Below are 20,938 nucleotides of genomic sequence, written 5' to 3'. Positions count from 1 at the left end.
GTAGCAGTATGCAGAGTAAGGAGGAGATTCTCTGGATTTTTCTTCCTAAGTAAGTAGTGTGTTGGTTTGCAAGCTGTTTCTTCACAGAGTGGCCAGATAAACACAGCTGCATTTCAGATGTGGCTGAGGTAGGAGCAATTTGCTCTCCAGGTGTGTGTCCAGTGACTTCCTCAGGGCAAGGTAGCCTGTGCCAGCTGCTCCCAGTGCCCTGTGTTTTGCCTTTCCTGCTGCAGCTGTTTTCTGGAGGGAAGCTAGAAGTATTTGATTTTGTCTGTGTTGAAGTCATGTGGCAAAAATTATTCCTCAGAAGTGAGCGTCCTTATGAGAAGAGAATTATGTCAGGTGTTGCAACCCTAATAAACCTGACTGCTGGCTCTAAATCAAGTGTAAAACCTTGTTGTGTTCTAGCCATTTAGACCAACATGGGGGCCAAAGCTGCCAGTCCCACCAGGCAGTTCTTTCTGGACAAAACTCTTGCCCTTTGCAGTAAGATCATAAGCAAAATCTGAGAAGAGAAGCTGATTTTTCACTCTGCAGTGCATAAGTCTTTCGGTGTTATGAGGGAGGCTGGGAAGAAAGGGTTTGGTTTGTACCAGCAGCCAGGATTGAGGTACTGGAACAATCAGAACTGGCTTGTTAGCTTTTCATAGATGATTGATTTTGATTGTTTGGGCAGTTAGCAAGGAATAAATTGTTAGTGGCAGACAGGAAGAGACATGTCAAGAGTGAAGGCATATTCCAGCATTGCTCATTATTTACTGCTCTGAGGGGAAATGTTAAGGCAAATGGATGATACTTAATTTTTTTAGGAGTTTGGGGCATGGAGAAGAGGCAGTTGTGTTCCTTCCTGTGGGCAGGGATAGGAGGCCTCTGCCTCAGAGAAAAGCAGATGTATTTCTCTAGCTTGGAACATGGTGGGAAGGGAATGAGGGGAAAGTCAAACCCACTTCATTTTGGGAGGCTAAAATGAGTAAGTGGCTGGTTTGCTGTCCATCAGTGTTCAGACTTTGGACTCCTGTAGTCTACCTCAAAACAGTGATGACAAATACATCAGAAGCATAGTACTTGTCAGTAGTGCTGACTTGGGCTTAGTGAAGCAGATAAGCACAGGATGAATCTCTAAAGCTTGCCCCTGAAAATGTAAAAATCCTCCAGAAGGACCCTGCAATGCACTTGGTGCTCTTAGTTGAATGCTGTTTTGGATGGTCTGGAAGGAAATGTTGCTGACATGAAAAATCTAGACATCTTGTCATGAAATACCAGCTGAGGTCCAAGCCCTAGGATTGTTCTGGTATGTGGTGGTTGACCATCCACCAGTGGGAAATTGCCCTCATGCAAAATGTATGGGATTCCAGTATGGCCAGCAGTTCTCTTTTAAAGCTCTGAAATGGTTGGCACCAGGGCCCATTGTATGATTGCCCCACTGTGACCAGAAACACCAGTCAGGTGTGGCCTGGGCACATCAAGACGCACATCATGGTGCCGTGGTGCTCCTCCCATTCCCTAGGCCATAGTTAGTCCCTTGTTAATTCAGGATCTGTGTGCTGCAGGACTGAGCCATCAAGACAGGTTTGATATGGATCAGCTTGAAGTTGTCAGGCCTGCAAGAAGGTGGCTGCCCCATGGCTGCAGGACAGGCCACACCGAAGCGGGCCCAGTTTGAGCATGGAGTGAGAGGAGCTGGCTTTGTCTCAGCAGTTCTCATTACATGGCAACAACATTTTTTATTCACTAATCGGTGTCCAGGGATACTGCCTCGTAGAATCATTAAGCAGAACTCATTAAATAGGTGGTTATTTTTAACAGCCTCTTGTTCTCAGTTTCCTCCACAGACTGCTGCTTCACCAGATGAACTAAAGGTCTATGCACTTTGGGAAGCTGGTGACACTTATGATCAGGTAAAGAGAAAAATAAGTGACATTCCCAATATGTGTTACTCAGCACTGGGCATTGGTTGAGTCTTTCTGGAACTGGCACTGCAGGTAGTTTTCCTCTTTCTCTATTGAAGTGCCCAGTTTTCAATACCAGCCTATGTCCAGTTGAGAGGAAGCTCTTAGCTTACTGGTTGATTGTGGCTGTGTCAAGACAAGGCAGTGTGGGCAGAAACAGGCTATTGGTAACATGTCAGTACCTAGCTCAGTGGAATACAGGTAATTCTGAACCCGTGAGGAGGTAGAGTTCTCTGATCCAGGCCTCACACCAGGATCCAGTCCAATCTTTCTTTTTTTAACTTTTGTTGGTAATGCAACACTAACCAGAGATGAAAAGATGTTACCTGATGTATCTGTTTATACTTAAACCAGGAGATTATTACAGCATATGTGAGCATCTCCTGAGTTTTAATTGCTATCAATGAAGTGAAAGGGAAGGTGCCTAAAAAAGTGTGGATGGACAAAGTAACTCCTGTGTCCACGATCTAAATGAATGTTCATAGGAGAGAATCAAGCAGTATCCAACCTCCTGGCTGGACTGGACCACATGAACTACTATGGAAGCATTTGAGAGGAGCATGTTGCAGCCCCTTCTGCAGCGTGTTCTTGTGCCATTGGAGGTGCCTTAGGTCACAGGACAGGTGCAGGTCTGGTCATGGGTTATGGAGAGATCCCATCAGAGGCAAGAGCACTGTGCTAGAGAGCAGAGTTGTATAGGGCAGGTCCAGGATTACAAGGCAAGAATCCTCTGATGCAGTTCAGTGAATGTTTTGTACAGGCTAAGTCACATGCAGGACTGAGGTACAGAAGGGGACAGGAGTAGTTGTTCCTCACAGGGTATTTCTGACACATTTTCCTTCAAAGCATCGCCAAGTTTTGCTGGAAATCTTCTCAAAGAATTACCGAGTGCGTAGGAACGTCATCCAGAGCCAGCTGAGCCAGGAGTGTGGAGAGGATCTCAACAAGCAGGAGGTGGATAGAGTGCTAAAGGTAAGTTCCTGTTCTGCTGTGGGTTTGATCCAGGAATTCTTAATGCTTGGTCTGAGCAAAGGATTTTATTTTACCTTGAACTGAAGGTGACAGAACAGTTGCTGTAATGTAGATCAAAGCCTCTTCTTAGCTTGCTTTTGTCAAAATGTTCTTGTCTCATTCTGCCTCCTTTCCCTCCAAGGAGTAGTGAATTGAACTTGTGTGTTATTTTGTATTAGTGCAACAAATCTTGTGTCATATGCAACCAGCAGTGAACAGAGCATAGTAGAGGTGATACCTCAAAGTTATTTAAAAATAATGTGGAGTTATAGCCAGAGGAGTGGGAAGTTCTGCAGTCTTCCCAGCTTACCAGCAGACTGCTGTTGGTTCATGCTGGAGAGCACAGTGTGTCACACACTGAGAAGGACATGCAGCACTGTATGGAGCAAAACCCTGGCCAAAACAAGCAGGCAAAGTAGTAGTTAAGACACTTCCTTGTGAATGTTTATTTGAGTCCTTTCATCTCTCTCTTTGAAGGTGCACCATTTACTTGTTAAAGCAGTTTACACTATAAATTGGGGACCACAGAGGCCATGACTGACACAAGCTTTAAAAGCCATGCAGGATGGCTAAGTAGAAAGTTGCCAACTGCTGTAGTACTTCAATCATTCTTGCTGGGCCTTTGCTCACTGTCACCCACTTCAATAAGACAAGTGCTTAAGTACTTCATTACTCTGGGATCTGGCAACAGAATAATAGTGGCTGTGAAAAATTAGAGATCTGTTGCTGTGATAATAAGCAAACTGGTCTTGCTTGAAAGAACCTGGTCTGCTTAGCATTAAAATAAGCTCAGATATTTCTGCCTGCTAGACAGTTTTTCATGTGGCTTGCCTGTGCTGGGAGATTTGTCAAGCACCTGGATGAGCTCAAGTATCAGCTCTCCTGGAATACTGAGACAATGTGCTGGCATTAGTTTTTCATGATGCTGTTGCTCTTTACCAGATAACCTGTTTCTAGGAAAACATACCTTCCCCTAGAGAGCTGAGTACTGCTTTTATCTAAGGCACTAAGTCATTGTGCAGCCAGCCTCGTGCTATCATGTCATGTTTCTGTCCTTTAACATAGTTTTGCATCTGCAGATCAAGTCTAGTCTCCACACTTTATTTCTTGTTATTGCAATGTGCAAGCCCCAAGACTTCAGAAGAAAAGATACTTTTCTTCCTTGGAGCTGCACAGCACTAGTTCTGTAGCAGTATTTAAGCATGTGTTGAATTACCTAAATGGGAGGGTGGGAGCAAAAGAGAAGCCATTAGCTTGGAACTCCAGAGATGTGGTGCTCATCTTAATAAGGAAATGAACCACAAGAAAACCCACTCAGTGAACTCCTTTGCTGCAGTGCTTAGCTGCTGTAAGCTTAGCAGATGTGTGGTCAGAATACCAAAGCACGGCTCTGAGATTTGACAGTTCATTATCATAGAACATTGTGTCTTGAAAGGCTTCAGATCTGGCCATTGCCTTCACACTCCATCCAGCCCATTCCCACTGCCACTTGAGCTTCAGCCTACCTCTCAGTTCCCCTTGTTTCCTCCCCCTCCCCCCAGCCTTTCCTAAGTTGGCTTCTTCATGATCCCCATTTCTCCCTCCCTAAAAACAGTTTCTTGCTACTATTGCATCGTTTGTCCTCCTTGTGGACTCTAAACCCTTGCCCCTCTTGTGTTTGTCATCTTCATTTAAGCCCCACAGTCTTCAGGGCAGAGATAACCTCTCTAGTCTCATGCTCTGGAGAGGTCACTTTTTAGATCACAGTTACTGTCTCCAAGACAGACAATGGTACAATGGTTTCCAAGACCTCATGGGCTTTCCCTTTCTCTCCAGGACTGCTGTGTGAGCTATGGGGGAATGTGGTATCTTAAGGGGACGGTGCAGTCATGACAGCAGTGGTAGCAGTTTCAAGCGATCTCCAGGATGAAAGAGGAAACCTGCAGCAGGCGGCACAGACCAAGTAATGCCGTGGCCTCGGGAGTGTGGGGCAGGATCTGACCTACTTGGGGGCACGTGGGCATTGCAGACACTCTCTGCCATCCCAGCACACTCACACGTGTTTGCATGGCTGCCTAGGTGCAAGAGCAACTAGGAAGACAACATGGGACCCTGTCTGCAGCTTGATTAATCTGGGATCTCTGATGTATTCCAATTCTGTTTTGTTATGAAACAATAAAACCATATACTGACACAGACATGATGGAAAGTCATGGTCTAATACTTTATTTTGTAAGTAATGCCAATAAATTAAATGTTTACAAACATCCCAGGTTTTGTTAACTACCTAGATGCTCATACCTTACTCTGGGCACTGCCCTTGCAGCCCTCTCTACAAAGTAAAGACAGTCATGTTCATGGAAATGTCAAGCTGGGGAGGGGGGGAACAAACTCATTTGACCTCTGTACTCCATAGCAACTCTTCTCACCTCTTGTCTGAAATGAGTTAAAAGTTGAGAAAGAACCTACATTCAAAAGAGATGTGGAACAGCTACTGGATTTCTTTTACTGGTGTGGGTTTTGAGGGATTTTTTTTTGGTGGTACTGTATGCAAATAGAGTGAGGTAAGTAACCAAGTGCACCTTCTGGAAGGCATCCAGCTGTAGTTGCTACACAGCAACAATGTAAAAACCTCTATTTTGTGTAATTTTTGTAATAAAATTTTATCTTGAAGGTCAATTCTACCCCGCCTTGTATTTGTCCCAGGAGAAATGGAAACTGCACCCACTCCTTTTGTAGCCTGAAGGTTTATGGAGGAAGGAATGGTCAGGAGCATTTCAGTGGATGTTAGAGGTAGATAGTGAACTACTGCTTCACGTCCTTCTGCTCACATCGTGTTCTTCGGGGAGTAGCCAGAGGGAGCTGTCATGCCCTGGGCCTGCTACACAAGGTACAGTAACTGAGCTCCTTGTCACTACAGCCTAGGTCCAGGAAGTAAAGCAGTGTCCTACTGTAAGCATTGTAGAACATGGTTACTTTACTGGTCATGTTCTTTGCTGTAATTTCCATCACATGAGATGCTTGAGGAGATTCTATTAATTTCATCTACTTATGCTCAGAAAAGGCTGAGTTGTTGACTAAAATAAGCAGATTAAGGTAGTTAATCCAGATAAGATTGGCTAAGAATATTGTTACCATACTTACAGCATTTCACATTTCTGTGGAAAATACCTATTTTTAAACTCCTAAAACTCTACCTTAAATAGTAGGTTAATGTGGTTTATTAAGTATATAAGTGGGAGGTGTTTCAAGTTCAGGCAGCTTTTGCAGCCTTTGTCCTGCTCTGTGGCACTTGCCAAGCACAGCCCTGTTGCCAGAGATACCTGTGGCTCCCTCTATGCAGCTGCTCTCTGGGAGAGCCAGTCTGAGAGAATCTACGAAAGCAGAACCCAGCCTTGGAGTCTTTTATTGCACAGTATGTACAGTTAAGTGTTCAAGTACAGTACAGGCTGATTTTAGCATGGCACAAGTAGCCAAGGGAAAGCAATATTACAGAAGAATCAAGCAGTTCTGTGGACATTTGTTACTTTTAAAGCATAAAAATTGTCTATATGAAAGTGAAGATCATCTATTTAACAACATATTTAATTGCTTTTACAAGTCTTCTGCTGCAACTTCCCCCTACAGTGGTGAGGAATAATGGCAAATCACTTGTGACCAACAGTGTTGTGCTGCTCTTGTTTAAGGTTACTGCTTTCCAGTGTCTGAACTGGGGCAGAATTCCAGGAGATAAGGATCCCAGTGTTAGGGAAACAATGAGTGACAACACAGTTAACCTGGTGGCAGAACGGAAGCTCTTCTGCCTTTTTATTCCCCCCTCCTTTTTTATAAAGCACTAACAAACACCACAGCAATGAGATTTCTATCCTAGAAAGGCTTATCCTTTTCCATGTACCATAACCTTATTAAAGTACAACTTTAATGGGAACTCCACCTGAGCTATGTAGAAAAGAGAGCAAGATTAGATAATGTGGGTGCCATCTGCACCAAGGTCACTATTTCCCAAGTGGCACAGATAATTACTAGTTACACAGGTAGCTTGACTGGCTTATTTATTTGCTTAGAAAAATACTCACACAAGAGTCAGATTCCCATTTTAAATAGTTTTCAGAATGCAAGACATGTTTTGGAGGAACTCCCACAACATGAACTCTTAATACTGCAACTGAAGGACAACTATACACAGGCTGAACAGGGTACAACATAAGGCAGATAGAACTGCAACAGCAGCAATTGAACTAAAGCTGAGAAGAAACTGACAACATTCTGTGTCAACTGTTTGGTCTATTGCAGCAACTGGGCCAACAAGTTCATTCCCAAGAACAAATTCAGCTGTAAGACCCCCTTACAAGGAAAAGTATATTACCTTCATTGTGCCTTCCCCACCCCCCTGAATCTCTTAGCTTTTGTTTTCTTCACTCTGAAGCAGTTTCAAAGAACGCACTTCTCATGTTCTTTGTTCTTCAGACTTGGAATACATGTTAGGAGTTATTAGGGAGTGAAGGAAGAGAGGACAAACAGCATAGTCCCCTGTTTGCAGTAGGATGTGTTCTGGCAGAGTTGCATCTATCCTCCCAAGCTGCAGGCAGCCTGAAATAAGCCAACATGGGAGGCAATAGACAAAACAATAGGATAAGGTTTTACCTGGCCCGTTTCCTTCAAGCACTTGGAGTTTGTGGTATGTAAAATTAAAAGCTATTCCACTACATCAGTGCTACTACTAAGCTTAAATAGCTGAACTACCATTTTCTATCTTACCAAATACACATAAAAATGTACTCTGCAGACATTCCACCAAAGAACAGTAGATCCCAAAGAACATACATTATCAATTCACAGTATCTTGCCTTAAGACAAAGTGCCCTATTTAAGAAACCATACCTTAAAAGCCACACAAACTTTACATCAAATCTTCTCTGAGTAGGAAGATATTTACACTAATCTGTGGGAGAGCTTAGTGCATGAGATAATGTGGTATTGTCTTAAACCAAACCCAGCACAGCCCACTGTGCCAGCTCTCTACCTCCCTGCCACAGCACATTCAGATTGCTAACTTCATTCTTGAGAAGCCAGGAGAGACTGCCCATGACACTGGTTGGGGCTTTGGCTTCTTGATTTTCTACACAGATGTAGTTACAGGGCTAAAGCATCACTGTGAGTGAAAGGAAGCTTCAGCCTGGTTCCTGTGAGAACCACAGTACTGATTTCTTAGTGCTCTTATTTTTGAAGTGGACTGAGGAAACTACTGTCAGTTCCTGCTCTGGCCAGAGATTTAGTATGAAGTTGTAGTGTAATATTAAGCTATGATGCTTGCTTGCTTTATAACCACTAGTTTGTGTGGCAGGGCTAAAGAACATTGAATCTATTGCTACATAGGTACAGGAGACTAGCTGTTGACTACCTAGCTTGTTAACTACGGGTCTACAAGCCAATTCAAAACATTCAATTGTGAGTGCTCAAGAAATACATCTGTATGAGGGGTCTTCTGACATTTGAATCAAGTTTTCCCCCTTTTTGAATAACAGATTAGTCATCAACAGAAAATGGGTTGTCAGCAAGTTCAGTGCTATGGCTGGGAGGAGAGAGACTTGTACTTAGCTCTATGTTCATCTATTTCTTCCTTTGTCTTCCTGATACAGCTAAAAATTTCCTTGAAGAGTGCTTTATATTCAGGAAGAGCATTCGTGGGAGAGTCATTTAGCTCCACATTAGTGAATTCTGGATTGCTAGCTGAAAGATCATACTGGGTATTCCCCACATTTAGGTCTTTGGAATACTGCTTCTGTGTTTGTACAGCCTTGTGTTTCAAGGAATCTTCATCCATTTGACACTTCTTCAGAAGTTCCTCATACTTCACTTTCAGAGCATTGTACTGAGAATCAACTTCATTAAGTACAGAGATGCCTCGCTGCTTCACAGCTTCAGCTCTCCTAATACATGTTTCCTCGTGGCCTCTTAGAATGTCTCCCCCTGCAGCACTGCTTAGGAAGTTCTCACTGCTGCTCCGTTTCAGTGCCTTCTTCTCAAGCTCGGATAAGGTCAGAAGTCCATCATCTGCTGGGCTCTGACCAAGCTCCCTTTCTAAAGATTCCTTGAACGAAATGAAAAAGGATTCTGGCACCAATTTTTCTGCATTATGGAGCGTGTTTTCAGACTGAAGTATCTGTCGCATTTCAGCTACTTCCGCTTCCAGCTCCTCTGCGCGAGCCCGATATAAGTCACTATCAACAAGCCTCTGTTCAAGGTCGCAGTTTTCTTTCACCATGAGACTATATTCTTCTTCCATTGTTACCCTCTTCTCTCTTTCTAGGTTAAGTTGAGCTTGCAGAAGGGTAACTGCTTTTTTTAAGTTCTCATTTTCTTCTTCTATAGGACTTAGCTGACTATCCATCGAAGTAATCTTTTCTGCAAACACATGGTCATAAACAAAATACCTGCAGAAATAAAATCAGTATTATCAAATGCAGAACCTCAGCTGGCCACACCTCCTAACTAAAGGTTTCCTGTCCTGAGTAATTAATGACAGATATAAACTGTGTGCTAACACAGCTCAAAGCGTACGTAGCAGTCACTTTACTAACCTAGCAGTCCGTGTAATAATCAGAACAGCAAATCAAGTCCCCCAGCTGAAGCAGAATGGCAGCTCATTAAGAGTTTCAAGTTGCAGACCTACAACTTAAGTTTAGATAAACACTGCCTCCCTGTATTACACAATACTTCAACACTCTCTTTTTTTCTGCAGTGGTCCACTTTTAACTGTTGCCAGTATTGATGGTGCCAGTTTCCAAATTGACAAGGCAAGTATTTCCACAAGCCTTTGGCAGTCTGAAGAAATCCACTGATCTCTCAAATTGTCAATAACTTGGTTTGGGATGTAGAGATTTATTCTATGCTCCTACCTCCCTGTAGTGCTGAAGCACAAGAACAAATGCCTGTTCTGCTGTCTCTGGAGGTGCTTCTTTATGGAATTACCTTCCAGGATTGAAGCTAGTCTGAGCACTAAGGCAGTTCAGCTGGATAAAACTGCTCTAAATGGAAAAAAAAGCAGCCCAGACCTCCAGGCTCCATTCTCCCATGTTAAGCATTATTTTAACCAGTTCAGGAAAGCTGTTGACAGAATGCTGCCTCCCTCAAAAAGAAAGTGACCCTTCCTTGGACATCACAGAAAACATTTGGCATTTAAGATGTTTGTGTTTGAGACTGAGTGATTTTAATGTGACTGAAAAAAAGAAGCAGAACCTGCACTCTTGCATAAAGACTAGTGTGGTCTAGAGGGAAACCGCCAGCAGTGGCAACACCACAGTGCAGGACTGTGCAGGTATTTTGCTTGGTGAGACCCTTCTGCTAGCTTGTTTCTGTCTGTTTTTACAGCTTTGTTTAAAATCATTTCAGTACTCTCTTAACTATGCAAGGTTAAAACGTCTTACTGGCGAAGGTCATACAGCTCCTTCAAACACGAGAAGCTGTGCATTGATCTTGGCTGGTCAGATCTCTCGTGGCTCATCCGGCCTCGTCCAGTCTTTTTTAGTTCTTCTACTTGGTGTTGCAGGTCATCTATGTGTGTTTGCAGATTTTCAATAGTCTCTGTCAAACTAAAAGGTGAAAGACTGCTGTTAAAAACATTTGAGTGTTTAGCCAAGGGTATGGGAATTTCCCATCCCCTCAGAGCATAGTTTCTTCTCTGAAGGCTGCTCCTTGGCCCCAAAAGACCTCTGTTTCAAAGCTACCCTTTCAGTTTAACAGTGTTGTAAAACACTAGACACTGCCACACAAATACACCTGGACTGTTCTTTTTCACATTACCAACTAGGGAGGGCAGATCTAGTGTAAGCTTTTTACCTTAGTATCTTTTGTTGTGAGGCTCTACTTTCTGCAACTAGTTTTTGATTAGTGTCTTCTAGTTCTCTGGCCGTCACATCCAGCTGTTCATAGACTTTTGCATGCTGATCGTTCATCTGACGCAAGAGCTCCACTTGCTTTGTGAGGTACTGCAAAACAGGATTGCTGTTACTAGCTGACACTTGAAACAAAGAGGACTACTCCCCTGCAGCTTTATGCACATTTATAAGCTACTGAGTTTTAGAAATACAGATTCCAGTGGTTGCTTTGTGAGTGTTTGGCTGAAAAGGTGTTATCAGTAGCTCAAATAATGAGCTTGCCTTTGCCATGGAGGTCAACCCAGGCTGATCAACCAGCTTTTTATCCACAGCTTGGTTGTGCAAGCAACACTTACCTCTCCTTGCTGGAGCCTGGGTTTTGCCAGTACCCAACCCCTGGCTGGGTTAGTCTGTACTGCTCTTGTCACTGATAGAGCCTTCAATCCTGACTTCAACAGAGCCCTTAGCTATCCACAGAGATTTTCTAGTGGGCCCCAACAGAAATCTAACAGTGTTGATCCAACAATTTTCTTAGCATTAAAACTGAAATATTGGATAGCACCATCTGTGCATCTTTTCAGCTGACCCAAGTTCTTCCAGTCTGAAGCAGCATTAGAGTCAGCAGAACAGAATTCAGGTTGTGGTGATGCTTAAGACAGTATGTGGGCTACTATGTGTAAGGAAGGATAATCTAATTATTGAATTCATTCTTTAGTTACCTACAGGGAGCTATTCCAGTTAGTGAACTCTCAAATAAAGGTCTCCTGCTTTTAAAAAAAAACAAACCTCTGTATTAAGTATTACTATGATAATTGGTTTTACAATTAACAACAGACTAGTTTGTTTCATTAAAAAAAAAAAAGTTACAAAGCTTGGAATTCTCAGTCTCAGAGCAGTTAACAGTCACCTAAGGCTCTTAATACAACTGTCTCACATTGTCCCACCCATGACAGGACCCTTCCAATTCTAAAAATCCACACCAGAGTTTGTATCATGGAATCAGAGAGAGTTGAACAAAAGCCCTAACCTTTTACATCTGAAATACTTCCATCTTACACTGACACCAGATATATTTCCTACAACTTGCTACTCACTGAAGAGGACACTTCAAGTAGGAACATCCAGCAGCCTTCTAGGCATTATTCACTTTAGATAGGCCTGTTACATACTCAAAACTTCTAGTATTCTACTTAACCTTTTACCTCATTAAAAGATTGATGGGTTTACATTTTAGGCAATTTAAGAACAGCTAATAAGCTAATCTAGGACTAGTAACTGCTCCATACAGACTTCTAGAAGATCAGCATGATAGCAGTTGGCTGGATCCTTTTGTAGCCTGTGCACACATGACAGGATTTACACAGAAATAGTACATGGATTAGCAGCAGAATCACAATGTGACCCATTTCAGATTAACCTTCCCTATTGGTTATTCTCAGAAGGGGCTGGAGATCTTTGGATTTTCTTCAGCAATACAAGCCTTTTGTGCCATAATTAGGTGTTTCCACTTATTACAATGGGCTTTTGCAGAAGTTTTAGATGACTGGAAGGGGTGAAGCACCATTTTCTCCACTATCTTCAGTCCAGGGTCAAGTTATACTGGGGTGTAACCAGGTCACCAAAACAAACTATAGACATGGTAGTACAGACTTTGGAAGTTCACATTTATTCCATCTCCCCTGCAACCAAGCACCTAACATGAAGCAACAGTTGAGATTCCTTGCATTGTACCACAGGAAGGCGATGTCAGCATTTCTGAGGTTGCAGAACCAAGAAGAGATGCAGACAGAAATAAAGCTGCCCTTTCAATCCAACATTTATTACCTCTAGTGATTAGTTCGTAGCACACGTGGCAGCACAGAGGTCAGATATAATGATCCAAGGCTGTAAAATGCTCAATATATTAGCATTTAATATAGTAGATGCAATCTTAAGCATCCCAAAGCCTTTGACCCTTCCTTTTCAGTGCAAAGTAGTATCATATTTCAGAATGATTTCCTAGCCATTTTTAGACTTTGCTGCCCATAAGATGTGAATTAAAAGGAAAACAATCTAAATATTTACACTTCTGTTGCACTGAAAAAGCCAGTCAAAAAAACAGCAGAGTAGCTACAGGAAGAGCTGAAAGATCACCTTTACCTTAGAGGCCAGCATTTGAAATTGAGGACCAATCAAGTATAGAGACTGGCTGTGCCACTTGGACACATGCCCTGTGCAGAAGGGCATCCTGCATTCCCACAGAAGAAAGAAATACGGGGATGAAAATAACTGACTCAACTGCTTTGACCAGCTAAAGAGTACTGCACCTTCCATATGCTACTAGGACAACCCAATATACACTCATGCCCTTGCTGGGGAGAAGAGGAGAAAGTGTCAGATAAAGCATTCAAAAAGTAGTATTGTACAAGCCTTGTTTTGGGGTTTTTTTTATTGGCTAAGCAAAGCAAGGTATTGGTCTTTCACTGTCTGAACATACTTGACCCTGCAACACACCAACTATATGTATCACCGTTGGAAGGATACTTCTCACCACTTTTGGTGCTAAAGCTCCCTTATAAGGTCAATGAACACTAGCTCACAAAAAGCTTAGCAAATAAACTGGCTTAAACCAACAGGATATTGCATCCTTAATGGATGGCTATTTCTCAGATGAATGTAGCTTAGCAGTAATATATCTTCCATATTTCAAGATAGCATTAAAACACAGCTGCCTTTTACGTAGCTACACTCAGTGAGCCAGGTTAGCTAACACAAAAGTTATGCTGTGTTATTTCCAAAGGTAGTGTACCTATGTTAAGCACTTCCTTAAACATGGTAGCTCAGACAGGTGCTGCACCTTAAGCAGAATATTGTATAGCACCTTGAAGTGTTTGTCCTCTCTAGATCTTAAGAATTAATCTTTTTATAAAAAGCATGCATGGCAATCAGTCACTGTGAGTCTCTGCATAAGCAAACACATTTTTTGTAATGCTCTGGCACTAATATAATTACCAGCCTTCCCAACTGTATCACTAAACAGGATAACAAAGGTGACATTCAGCACAAAATAGAGGAAACCAACCAATGCATTAAGTACAAAACTGAACTACCTTATAAGAGAGCAAAACAAAAACACCCAAAACCAACCTAGAAATTGTGCATCACAATAAGAAACTGCTGCAGTTGTGTTAACATCAGATGTTTAAAGACACATATACTAGCTATACATTTTTAAGTATTCAGTTTAGGATCCTTTACATTACCTGCTACCACTCTGCAAGTGATAAATATTTTAAGTTCTAGACTGCAGCTGTACAAAATCCACACACCACCCGTAACTGCCTTATTACTGCTTGTACAAAGGAACTCAGATTGTGTAAAACTCTGGTGTATGCCAGTCACAGCCTGTTCCCTGTGACTCGTGCTAGAACCAAACTGAAATGCTGACTGTTTCCAATAGGTTGTCAGTCAAAGTACTGAATATTTAATAATTTAATTAGAGACCGTGCAGCACCCTCTAATAGCTGAAAAAAATTCATTATGCTGACAAATGGTAGGTCTGCAAGAGCACAAGAGATATTAAAAGAAAAGAGAAAAAGATGACAGACACAGGCAAAAATAGCCAGGTTTTTCCACCAAGTAACACAAAGATGGGTGGTTTTGAAATGGTGCTTATGATTCACACACCTCTTATAAATACAGAGCACTATATCTACTACATCCCATATTTAGGTACTATTTAGCTATTTGGGTTTCAATTTTTTCTTCCCCCCTTTTTTCTCCCCCCTCTTTAAACTGAAATAGGCTTTAGCTCTCTCTTTACCACAGCTCAGATTGTGCTTAAATCTCTCTCCTGCATTTATTAGCATTTAAATTTCAGTGTGGTAACCACTCACATTATCATATAATAATTGAAATGATTAATTTACTCTTCGTATCATTTAATGTCGTTTTACCTGGGCAAGGTCAGCAAAGCTTATCAATGAGGCAACTGAACTTCTCTGTGTGAAACAAAAAATGCCATTCATTTGGCATTAAACAAGCCAAATTCAACGTGAAGTTCAATGGCATAAAGCTTCCACTAATCAGAGAAACAGTTCTAACTATAACCAAGCCTATACAGGTTCTCAGTATTTTTCTTTAAGGTGTCCATCAGATGTCAACAAATTCAAATCTCAGTTGATGTGCTGTTGTTTCTGGTCTAGGTGCTTTAATATTTACATCCCTTAAATATTTACCTCTATCTCCTGCAGTTGCTCTTGATTTGTTGCATACATTTGCTGTAAAGATTCTTCTAGCTCAGTGTTACGGTCCAGCAGTGTCTTCCCAAGCTCAGCAGCAAGGTGAAGATCTAAACAAAGAAATCATGTTTGCACTTAAAATTAGGAAGAGGGTAATATAATCTAATTTAAAAGCTTGTCAGTAAATACTTGGTGTTTTTTATTGTTGTAACTACTCTAAGTTATCTCCATTACCCAAAAAGAAAATTAGCTTACACCCAAGTAGAACATTCACACACCACAATGCAAATCAGTCCTGAAACCCAGAAGAGGCTCTTATTTCATGAATTTTCCTTAGTTCCTCCTTTGGGTCTTCAGCCACAGGTGAGACCCATCCAGCCATGTTCTCTGTACTTCCCACTACATACCTACCACTGCACCAGCACCTGTGCTGAAGTGTTTGTCAGCTACACTTCATATTTACAGCGCTCATCTCTCAGAATAAGCATAAAAGATCCTGTAAATGTTCAGCAGGCTATACCCAGATCAAAGCTGACTGCACTCTTACTTTGCTGTTCTTCTTCATTACCCTTTCACCAAGGGGCTCAGCTCATATAGGATCCAAATGCTAAATGAAAGTTTCAGATGCTTTTTATGGTGGAACAATAATATTGCTGCTGTTCTTTTCAAGCTTCTAAACCCAGGAGACAAGAATGGGTTTATGTGCTCCAAACCAGAATTTATTTATGTCATTTACTCTCAGGTACTTAATCTTAATTTCACTTCAGTCATCTTCAATCACCTTCAGGGTCCTGTGACTGTATTTGTTTCAAATTAAGTAGTAAGTCACCTGAACATTCAGCGCTTTTCTAAAGTGAAGCTGGATATTTGTTCAACATCAGTAGTGCTAGATATTCTGTATTATGTTTAAAGACACATGGAATTTTAAAGCTAACAATGCTACCACAAAGAAATCAGTATCAGTGGTGTTGCTAAAATTGTAATTACACTGCACAAAGTCTTGTATTTTAAGAATCCAACAGATTTCTAAAAATCTCTCATTTTCAACCTCCTTCCCATTCCCTGGACTATGACCAGGTTGTCTCTCCTGCATGCATGCAATAGAATCCTGCTAGTTTTCACACAGAATTAGTATCACTAATGGGAAAGAAACAGAGAAGTCAAGACAATCTGGACTTGCTCCAAAATGACTTAGATGAAATATTATACAACAGACATGTATTACATCAGCAGTTGCAGGTATAAAACACATTCAATTTTCACTTGATGCAGATGCTCTCGTTTTAACATGTTATCTTACCTCTTTCCTGCCCTTTCCCAGTTACCTTATCAGCTGGTCACTGTAATAGATAGCACTCTTCCAAGATTGTTTTGTGCTAACCTTCAGTTTGGCAGCCTGTCCAAAGTGATTATTCCATCTACGTGCATAAGCCAAAGAGCGAGTGCAGACTTACAAGGACAAGTGAGTAGGAGTGTTTGTCTATTAAGTTGTAGATGCCCAGTTCTGACAAACAGCAACTGTGGTGTTCTTGACACACTCTTTACAGCTACGGTGCACTGATTCCTACCTTACAGTAAGTTTCTTAGAATAAATGCTACAAAAATTACTTTAAAAAAACAAAAAACCCCCCTGCATGGAAGTTCTTCACAGCTTCAGAAGATGCATGTCTAGACTGACACAGCTTTTTCACTCTAACACCAGTTGTTAGTAAAGACAGCCTGTTCTAGAGCTAGGGTTTAAAGTCTTTGGATAAGGAAACCTTAGGGCATCCTGCTTAAGTTTTTCCTATTTTTAAACAGAGATTGTATGTTGTTTACCCATGGACAGGAAAACTCCCAGCCAAACACCAAGCTGTTTGTTACACCACATTACAGAGCACTGTGATCTTCAAATCCAGTGAATCTGTCATCCTATAGAAAACTGAGTCCTGATCCACAAGTCTCATATGACACAAATCTTTAGTAAGAGCCACAATCTTTAAAGCTAGTCATCAATACTGGCATCCTTCAAGGCAAAGACTAAATAGTCCATTCTTTTATTTTAATAGAGTAGAATAAGAGCTTTAGGGCGGATTTAGGATTATGGTAAAGACGCATAATGCATAATGGAATTACTTGTTGCCATTTCCCTTCCCAAAGTGAAAGTTTGTTTTGATGTTTAAGTACCTTTAAGAGTTCATAGTTTAATTCTTAAATGCCCCCTCCTATACTAAATCAAGCAGCACACACACCACACACATTACTTTGAATACCATGTGAGCAGTAGAATTCATGTCATTATATTTACACACTCGTTCTGTTCATTAGAATGGCAGATGTACAAATGAGTTACTATGGGAGAAGCATGCTATTCCCTCATTAAGGCAGTTTCCTTCTGAGGGGGAGAAGTGGAAGAGCTCAGGAGCATGCAGTAAAACCTAACTCCTGCCCCTAGAAAACATAAGAACTGAAACAATTTCTCCTTCTCCAAAGTAAAGAGTTTGCTTTGAATCCAGTTTTCTAGAGTAAAAAGGAAGTTTTAAGAGTGAGATGTGCAACACCTTCTCCAGATACAGAAGGAAAACAGTTGATTTACATTTCTTTCACAGAGTTACTGTACAATACTGGAAGCACGCTGCGTTTTCTGTTGTAAATATATGTAAAGTAACAGCTACATTCTGCCACAGACATTTTTCCTTCTACCATCAAGATGTAAGCAGAGAGCTTTTTAATAATGCAAACTGCATACGTGCAGATCCTCAGATCTTCCTTTTAGTATATCTGATCTGTTGTGCCAGTGTTTAAAAGTTCCATCAGAAATTTCTAAATCAAAACATCAGTGATAGGTCTTCTGTGATGTTAAACAGCCTTCACTTACCAGCCCTTCTCCACCTTCACTTACCAGCCCTTCTCCACCTTCACTTTTGACAGTATTATTATAATTGAGGGGAAAAAAAACCCACAGAAAATTTTTCATAGCCCACTTAAAATGATTCAGAGAATTTTAAAAAGTAAGGCTGTTCTTTACAACAGCAAAAGGCATTAGTAGTGGAAGATATATATATAAAGAAGCCTGGTTGAAGTTTACTTATCTGTAAAATTAAACTGTCATTTTTAATGGTTTTTTACTCACTTCATATTTCCTACTCCATGTTCAGATCCCCCCCCCCCCCCGTTCTGTTAAAGTGACTAACAGCAAGATGCAAAAAGAGCAGCCATATAAAAGAATTTTTTCAAAGGTCAGCATACTGCAGCACAACATAGACGTTACAGAAGGAAGGAGAGTTGTTCCCATCCTTAAAAGCATTCCATAAGCATTCTGTTTTCATGAACTGCATGCCAGAAAAGCCCACCTCCATTGTCAAAGCAAAAGCTTTTGGGGCATACAAAGTCTGTCAAAGTTTCTTCCAAAATCCTACCCTAACTTTACATTTCAAAGACTGGCTGACAAGGACTACAAGCTTGTTTCACGGTGCTGCCTGATGTTTTACAACCTAGGCTTTCTCATAAGCTACTCCATAACTTTTAAATATGCACTGATTGTTTGGATTGTGAAAAGTTTCAAGAGACCTTGATAAGCAATCTTACTACTTTGTTTACATACATTCGTATTGCTTAGTCTTAGGAGAAGGCAGAAGTATCTTTCAGACTCCAGGAATAAAGTGTTAAACAGAGCATTTTAAAATCCATTCCTGGAAAGAATTTTTTCTTTGCATTTTCAACTTGCCCATCAGTTTGTTTTCCTCCTTTGCCTTTTGGCAAAGCTATCAGACACTTTGGTTTAGGCTTGCAAAGAGATAATCCCCAGAAAAACAGTGTTCAACTGTTGAGAACATTAACCAACCCTCAAAGTGCAGGAACCTCTAGAGGGGAATACTGTTTTTTAAAAGCTGACAGCAGAGAGCCAAATGGTGAATATTTCACTCATTTCAGTTAACAAGTAAAATCAAAGAAACATCAGTAAGGTAAGAAGTTAGTTGTTATACATTTTGAAGTCTCTTGGTAGGTCTTCTGCATAAACACTGACATAGTTAAAAGCATTGCTAAACCACAGTCTTCAAATTTTTAACTCTCTTCCTTTTGACAGCAAAACTACAATTTCAGGATCCTACTTAAATTGATTGGTTTATATCCTAGAGCCATGAAAACATCTATTTTGAGTGAGAAGCAACTAAATACAGCTTTCAAGCACTTACTTTATAGTTAAAGCATGCAATTAGAACTATCCCTGTCTCAAAGTTTCTGCCATCAGATGCCTGATCTCAGTGTGAAAACTGCTTGGCTAGGAAGAGCAGCAGCATCTCTCTTTATGGTTTATAGTACAGTAGCACCTATCTATCCCAAGATTTAATACAGTTCAATGTAAAACTCGAAAGCACAAGGCTGGGGCAGGTTTGCAGTAAGCCACTTCATGGCTTTGAGCTGGCATGATTAATAACAAAAAATAGAACTAAGTAAATACCAGTCGTAAATGCCACTAAGCTCTTAAGGAAATTGCACATTCTTTCCGTATCATGTCTGTAAAAGATTTTTAGTCCAATTACACTTCGTGTATTCCTGTGACTCCTTCCTCATCTGAATGAGAAAAACATGAAGCTCCTGCATGTAGTGTTCAAGACCTATTGACAGAATGACATACAAGAGCTAGATACACACAATTCTGATGCCTAGTGGAGTTATTTGTATATTTTAAGAAGAAAGCCTGTAAAGATTGTAACAATGGAGCAGCAATATTTTGAACACAGCTACAACTTCAGCGACTGGAAGCCCCTAAAAAAAAAGGGCTCAAAAAGGTACAATACAGCAACCCACGCCGATACTTCCACCGCCCGCTATTTCCAGCGCCCACCCTGAACATCTGCCTGACCTACTGTCAAGGTGTAACTTTTCGCAGCCGTTTCCCTCCCTCCTGGGCGGAGAGGAGCCCAGGCACAATTCAACTCGGCTGCAGCAACCCCTTCCGTCAAACAAAGCCGGCCGCAATCCTCAATCTTTATCAGTAACAGCGATTTCTCTGCCTACGCGCCCAAGGCGGCGGGAAGCGTGGCCTTGCAGCCGGCAGGCTGGGCTCCCCTCGACAGTCGCGGGGCGGCACAAGCCCCACTCCCGCCGCCCCAAGCCCCACTCCCGCCGCCACGCGATCCTCACTAGCGGCTTCGGCCCCCGAGCGCCCTTCCCGCCGCCCCACCCGAGCGCCCGGCGTCCCTCTGGGCTCCGCACGGCCGTTGTGGTGGCTTCCCCGCTTCCCCGCTCCCACCGCCCTCTTCCCTCACGCTCCGTCCTCACTACGGCCCCTTCTCTCACACGCCTTCCTGGAAGCTCCCCGCTGTCCCTTCCCTCACACGCCCTCCTCGATGCAACCCCTTCTCTCACACGCCCCCCGCGGCATCTCCTCATGGCTCCTTCTCTCACATGCCCTCCTCACTACGGCCCCTTCCCTCACACGCTCTTCTCACAACGGCCCCTTCCCTCACACGCCCCCCTCGCCGCAGCCCCAGCCCTCACACGCCCCCCGTGGCGGCGGTTCCCCGCCGTCTGCGGCCGCTCCCTCTCCCCCACCCGCCTCACCTTGCTGCAGGTCCTGCTGGTCGTACCAGGGCTCATCCTCGCGGATCTCGAACTCCTCCACCAGGCTGTCGGCCAGCATCGCGCCCCTTCCCCTCACGGCGCGACGGCAGGACGAAGCGGCAACGACCGCGCCAAGTCCCTTCGCGCCGAGCGACGGCGGGGCAGGGCAAGCCAGCAGCCGCTCCGCTCCTTAAAAGCCGCCTCCGGCCATTGCCGAGCGTTTCCGGACTTTGCCGAACCTCTCCCCCTTCTGGTCGGGCTGCGCGAAGCTGCCGGCGGCAACGTGGCAAGCTAGAACCACCCGCCCACCGCCTCCCCGCGATTCAAACACAACACCCTCACCTCCCCAGCGGAC

The 20,938-nt window shown here is 42.5% G+C and overlaps 2 protein-coding genes across 5 annotated transcripts in view; one reads left to right on the top strand and one right to left on the bottom strand.

Annotated features, from left to right (window-relative positions):
• The window catches only part of POLR3E (RNA polymerase III subunit E), a 29,251-nt gene extending 23,633 nt beyond the window's left edge, over positions 1-5,618 (top strand). For both annotated transcript variants that reach the window (XM_068146787.1, XM_068146788.1), the window contains exons 19-21: positions 1,821-1,898; positions 2,796-2,921; positions 4,776-5,618. In XM_068146787.1, the coding sequence (XP_068002888.1) occupies positions 1,821-1,898; positions 2,796-2,921; positions 4,776-4,832 (261 nt within the window). In that variant the 3' untranslated portion in view covers positions 4,833-5,618. The remainder of the gene's footprint in view (positions 1-1,820; positions 1,899-2,795; positions 2,922-4,775) is intronic.
• Positions 5,619-6,976: 1,358 nt separating this feature from the next.
• Positions 6,977-20,852, bottom strand: CDR2 (cerebellar degeneration related protein 2). 3 transcript variants are annotated; one of them, XM_068146789.1, is made up of 5 exons: positions 20,584-20,852; positions 15,034-15,146; positions 10,779-10,927; positions 10,367-10,531; positions 6,977-9,373 (listed from the first exon to the last, which is right to left on the bottom strand). In XM_068146789.1, the coding sequence occupies exons 1-5, from the start codon at positions 20,660-20,662 to the stop codon at positions 8,506-8,508; spliced, it is 1,374 nt and encodes a 457-aa protein (XP_068002890.1). In that variant the 5' UTR covers positions 20,663-20,852; the 3' UTR covers positions 6,977-8,505. The 3 variants fall into 3 exon arrangements, with proteins under 3 accessions (XP_068002890.1, XP_068002892.1, XP_068002891.1); XM_068146791.1 differs by lacking the exon at positions 20,584-20,852 and adding an exon at positions 16,491-16,851; XM_068146790.1 differs by lacking the exon at positions 20,584-20,852 and adding an exon at positions 16,337-16,460.
• Between the last annotated feature and the right edge of the window lie 86 nt (positions 20,853-20,938).

The sequence above is a fragment of the Melanerpes formicivorus genome, unplaced genomic scaffold (genome assembly GCF_026170545.1).
Source record: "Melanerpes formicivorus ecotype bairdi unplaced genomic scaffold, bMelFor1.0.p_v2 SCAF_14, whole genome shotgun sequence".
NCBI classification, from domain to species: Eukaryota; Metazoa; Chordata; class Aves; order Piciformes; family Picidae; genus Melanerpes; species Melanerpes formicivorus.
This window is presented reverse-complemented; position numbering and strand designations above follow the sequence as displayed.

Bases quoted from the DNA above. Each gene is read 5' to 3' on its own strand.
- CDR2 (XM_068146789.1), bottom strand. From the start codon at position 20,662: ATGCTGGCCGACAGCCTGGTGGAGGAGTTCGAGATCCGCGAGGATGAG. The intron at 10,532-10,778 runs GTAAAAAGCTTA...TTCACCTTTTAG, and splicing joins TCACAACAAAAGATACTAAG to TTTGACAGAGACTATTGAAA. The intron at 9,374-10,366 runs GTAAGACGTTTT...TTATTTCTGCAG, and splicing joins GAGCTGTATGACCTTCGCCA to GTATTTTGTTTATGACCATG.